General features: G+C 56.6%; 1 protein-coding gene across 1 annotated transcript; it reads left to right on the top strand.

Moving 5' to 3' along the window:
- Positions 1 to 935: 935 nt before the first annotated feature.
- On the top strand, positions 936 to 4,746 carry Pnck (pregnancy up-regulated nonubiquitous CaM kinase). The gene is given in 12 exon segments (XM_032890314.1): positions 936 to 993; positions 2,145 to 2,276; positions 2,615 to 2,689; positions 2,783 to 2,921; positions 3,097 to 3,220; positions 3,427 to 3,502; positions 3,597 to 3,709; positions 3,789 to 3,839; positions 3,842 to 3,866; positions 3,938 to 4,025; positions 4,154 to 4,298; positions 4,572 to 4,746. Coding segments are annotated over 10 exon segments (942 nt in total). The 5' UTR covers positions 936 to 993; positions 2,145 to 2,163; the 3' UTR covers positions 4,292 to 4,298; positions 4,572 to 4,746.
- Positions 4,747 to 4,980: the final 234 nt, after the last annotated feature.

Below are 4,980 nucleotides of genomic sequence, written 5' to 3'. Positions count from 1 at the left end.
CTGTGGCAGTCAGCAGACCCTCCTTGCAGGAAAGACACAGAGCTGTAATAGGGCTGGATGGGGTGAGGGTGATGTAGAGGAATCCTCAAATATTTGGGTGAAGTTTCACCTCAGTATTTCCTGCGTGCCTCACCTGGGCTGTGTCAGTTGCTTTAAGGAAGAAGACCTGGCAAGGTGATTTGCAGTGGCAGGTGCTCTGAAGAGGGGACAGAGTCATGACCTAAAGAACTGGCAGGCAGAGGCAACGGAGGCCTGTCTGAGGAGGCAGGGTGCCAGACTAATTAATGGAATGAGGGCTGAGCAGACATCTGGGCAAAGATGGCTAGCGCACGGTGCTGCTAGGGGCACAGAGGAGGTTGAAGAAGGGTAGAGTTGGAGAAAAGGTGCCAGAAACTCATCAGACCTATGGCCCCAAAGACTGCACTCTGCCACGGAGTGGGCATGCCTCGGGAGCCAGTAGCAACCCCTGGAAAGCGAAGGAAATAGATGTGGGTGCAAAAAGAGAGGCCAAGAGGTAAGGGGTGGAAGCAAAGGGAGCCAGCTGGTGGAGACTTGGGTGTGCTGGCATCAAGGTTTCAGGGGCTGGCAGGGATTAGGAGAAGAGACTGCTTGCTGAGCAGCAAATGGCCTGGATAATCTGTGGACATTATATTAGAACAGGGAAGGCAGACACTAGGCCTATGTATGACAACACTTTTGGACAAAGTCCCCAGTGGTGCAAAGGCACTGGGGTCACTCACTGGGCTACCAGGGCACTGGAGCACCCAATAGTCAGCAAAGCATGAACTGAAGAACAGACAGTGGTGGCCAGAACCTGGAAATTGCCTACGAGGCCCCTGCAGTGCTGCGGCCATGGACACCGCTCAGCTGTCCAGGGGCTCACGGGGCCGCGCAGAGGGGCGGGGCCGACGGGGCGTGGCGGGGGGCTGGACAAAACAGCTACTGCGCTAGGAGACATTGCGGCGGCGGTGGCGGCGTTGGCAGCAGCTGCAGGTCCGCACCACCCCCGCTCTGGACCGGGGGCAAACAGGCGAGCGGAACCGGCGGGCCGGGGCGTACAGGGACCAAGGCATCTTAGCTCCGCAGCCCACCACCCTCACGCACACCTGTGACGCCCGGCGCGCCCCCCTGCCCGCACGCGCACAGCCCACGCAGCTCTGGACACAGGCGGCTGAGGTTGCGGAGTCCCCCCACTCTGAGGCGCCAGGGGCCAAGCAGCGATTAGGGGGCTGCGTGGGTGGCTGTGGTCGTGACAGGTGGCTGCAAGCAGGGTCGCAGGCATTGAGCGGGTTGGTGACCCACGGTGTGTGGAAGCTGAGCCACTGTGGAAGGTCTGGTGGGGAGGGGCAAGGGCCCTAAGGGTGGAGGGGGGGCCCCATGAACCAGGATCACGAGTGTATGGAGCCTTCTGGAAAATAGTCGGCAGTTCTGGCGCGATGTGTGGAGGCAGAAAAGGAGTGTCATAGTGTTGGTAGCCAACATTAGGTGTGCTCTGGATGCTGGGGGTGGGGGGAGCACAGGCTGGCGCAGCATACCTGGGTGGGAGGCCCGCATGCAGTGGTCTGCCTCCGTGGGAGTGTGTGTGTCCCTGGCTGTGGGGGAGGAGTAAGGTGTGCTTGGGCTTGGGAGTGAGTGACTCCATCTTGAGTTGGGGGACTATTAGGCTTGGTGGGCAAGGGAGCCGCGATACAAGGGGGCTCGCCTACCCCCATCAATCTGAACCCCAGACCATGCTGCTGTCAAGAAACAGACGAGACACTGTAGTGTCTATGAGATCCGTGAGAGGTTGGGGCCTGTGAGTGTACTCTGCTGCTGGGCTGTGGGTGTGCTTAGAATGTGGGGCAAGGTGCACATGTGAGCAAATGTGCGAAGGAGCTTGGAAGTGGTGTGTGTGTGTGGCATGAGTGTGAACATGGGGGTAAGTTGTGAGGTGTGCTGTTGTGTGTGTGTGGGAGGTGGTGTGTGAATGTGTCAGTGTATGTGAACCTGTGTAAGATGGTGTGGGGATCTGTGTGTGCACACTTGGTGATGTGTATTAAGGTGGGTGGTACAGCCTGAACACCTCCTCCATTTTGCTATTCATCCTCCTCTCACTGGCATCCTCTCCTTCTTTTCTTGCCTTCCACCATCTGACTCTGCGGCAGGGGTGCCTTCTCTGAGGTGATGCTGGCCCAGGAAAGGGGCTCTGCTCATCTTGTGGCCCTCAAGTGCATTCCCAAGAAAGCACTTCGGGGCAAGGAGGCCCTGGTGGAGAATGAGATCGCAGTACTCCGCAGGTGTGCTCACTTTCCTCTTGGGCTGGGGAGACCTGTGGCCACCCAGGCTGAGTCCTCTGGACTCATTAGGCCTGGTTGCCATTCTGCAGGGGGTGGGGGTGGGGTAGACATCTCTTCTTTGAGTCTGCGTGTCTCCATGGCAACATTAGAGGCACCCTATCCATCTGTGCTTTATAAATGGCCCACGGAAGTATGTGTTCTAGGAAGGCCTGGGCTAGTCAGGGCAGGGATTGGTAGGGAATGGGGGCCCAGGTGAAGGAAGAGAGGCAGGCTCAGGACAGAGCTCTTCCAGATGAAGAGGCTCCATTGATCCATCAGGAGCCTTTTCTCTATTTCAGGATTAGCCACCCCAACATTGTGGCTCTGGAGGACGTCCACGAGAGCCCTTCCCATCTCTACTTGGCCATGGAGCTGTAAGGAGGGCTGCTGGGGTGCTGGGCAGAAGGGGTGCAATGTCCAAGTCTATCCCTGGGCCAGTTGACCTGCCTTGTTCCTTTTACCTCCAGGGTAACAGGTGGTGAACTGTTTGACCGAATCATGGAGCGGGGCTCCTACACAGAGAAGGATGCGAGCCACCTTGTAGGGCAGGTCCTTGGTGCTGTCTCCTACCTTCATAGCCTGGGCATCGTGCACCGGGACCTCAAGGTGCCTGGCTGTGTCTCTACCCTATCCCACTTATCTTTGGACCTGAGTGTCATTTTTTTCAACATTCACTTCAATCTAGGTCAAAGGAAATTAAGGGTGCTGAGGCCCACCCTATCCCAATGCCCAAGCCATTCTCAGACTTATAGGCCCTTTCCCTGGTCCCATGTGTCAACAGCCTGAAAACCTCCTCTATGCCACACCTTTTGAGGACTCCAAGATCATGGTCTCTGACTTTGGCCTGTCCAAAATTCAAGCTGGCAACATGCTAGGCACAGCCTGTGGGACCCCAGGATATGTGGGTAAGAGGAAAGCACTCTAAGGCTCACTGTGGCGGGGAGGGAGCTGGTGACCCAGGGGATGCCAAGGCTCCGGGACCTGGGACAGCTGCTGCCTGTGGCAGTCTATTCCTGAGTCTGAATAGGTATACCTGGTGGCCCTCAAGGGCATGCCATGTGTGTGTGCCTATGCAGACATGTTTGTCTGTCTGTCTGCCTCTGGCCGCCAGCCCCAGAGCTCCTGGAGCAGAAACCCTATGGGAAGGCCGTAGATGTGTGGGCCCTGGGTGTCATCTCCTACATCCTGTGAGTGACCGCTTCGACGGCTCAACTCCTACCTGCTTGTCCCTGCTGGGTTGGGGAGGGGTGGACAACCGGGTGATTCATCTGTGGGTGCCAGGCTGTGTGGGTACCCCCCCTTCTATGATGAGAGCGATCCTGAACTCTTCAGCCAGATTCTGAGGGCCAGCTACGAGTTTGACTCCCCCTTTTGGGATGACATCTCAGAATCAGGTGAGTACAAGGCTGGCCCTGTCCTGGGGACTGACAAAGGGGCCAGGGCCAGGGCAGACTGACCTTGCCCCTGCTCCAGCCAAAGACTTCATTCGGCACCTTCTGGAACGTGATCCCCAGAAGAGGTTCACCCACAACAGGCCTTACAGCATCTCTGGTGAGTGGGATGCCTGGTACATGGCACAGGGGCAGGAGTAACACCTGTGCTGACTCCCAACCTTCCTCTAGGATCTCTGGGGATGCAGCCTTGGACAGGGACATCCTAGGTTCTGTCAGTGAGCAGATCCAGAAGAATTTTGCCAGGACCCACTGGAAGGTGAGCAGAGAGAGAGAGAGAGATTACCATGCTCCTGTTTCAGGGTGTAGCTACTAGTCTTGATGGTGGTCTTAGAATTGGTCTTGGTGCTGGGCCTAGCTTGGCCTGACCCTGCTCTTTTCCCACAGCGTGCATTCAATGCCACATCATTCCTACGTCACATCCGTAAGCTGGGACAGAGCCCAGAGGGTGAGGAGGCCTCCAGGCAGGGTATGACCCGTCACAGCCACCCAGGCCTTGGGACTAGCCAGTCTCCCAAGTGGTGACAACCAGGTGTGTGAATCCTACACCCTCCCTCTTTCTTAGGGAGCCTAGAGGGTAGCAACGAACTAAGTGGGGTCTGGAGAGCCAAGGGAAGAGTGTCAGAGAAAGAGAAGCTGGGCAGAGCAGTAGTCAGGCCTCTTATGCTAATAGGATAGGGGCATGACCCTATGGAGTCTCTGCGAAAGGAAAGGGAAAGCTTGAATAAGATGCTAGGAAGGACCCAGGAAAGCTGGGCACCTCTTGAAACTGTCTTCCTCTGCTTTCTCCTCCCCCACCACCCAGGTGGATGCCAAGGGAAGGCCAAGTGGACTGACTCCTAGCTTTTCTTTCCTCCAGCCCTTTTGATCTCCTTCCCTGATCCTTGTCCCCAGGACTGGCCTCTGTTGGAAAATCCAAGACCGTGGGTGTGATGCATGGCACTGGGGTATGGGGCTTCCCCAGTATGTCCCCAGCCTCTGTCCTTACATATGGGGGAGGATCCCTTCCCCCATGTTGCTGCTACCCTCTATGGAAACTGAGGAGGTATTCAAAAATGGATTTGGGGGCCATCCTTCCTGCACCTTGCACGCACACATGCATTTCGTGGCTGTTCTGTGCTTTGCTGACTGTGGGTGGTCCTGCTTGTGTTGTAGCCCTTTAGTTCCTCCTCTTTCCAACCAATAAAGACAAACAGAACAATGCCCTGGTGCTG

This window comes from Rattus rattus, chromosome X (genome assembly GCF_011064425.1).
Source record: "Rattus rattus isolate New Zealand chromosome X, Rrattus_CSIRO_v1, whole genome shotgun sequence".
NCBI classification, from domain to species: Eukaryota; Metazoa; Chordata; class Mammalia; order Rodentia; family Muridae; genus Rattus; species Rattus rattus.
The sequence above is the reverse complement of the archived record's forward strand: the minus strand, read 5'-3'. Positions and strand labels throughout refer to the sequence as shown.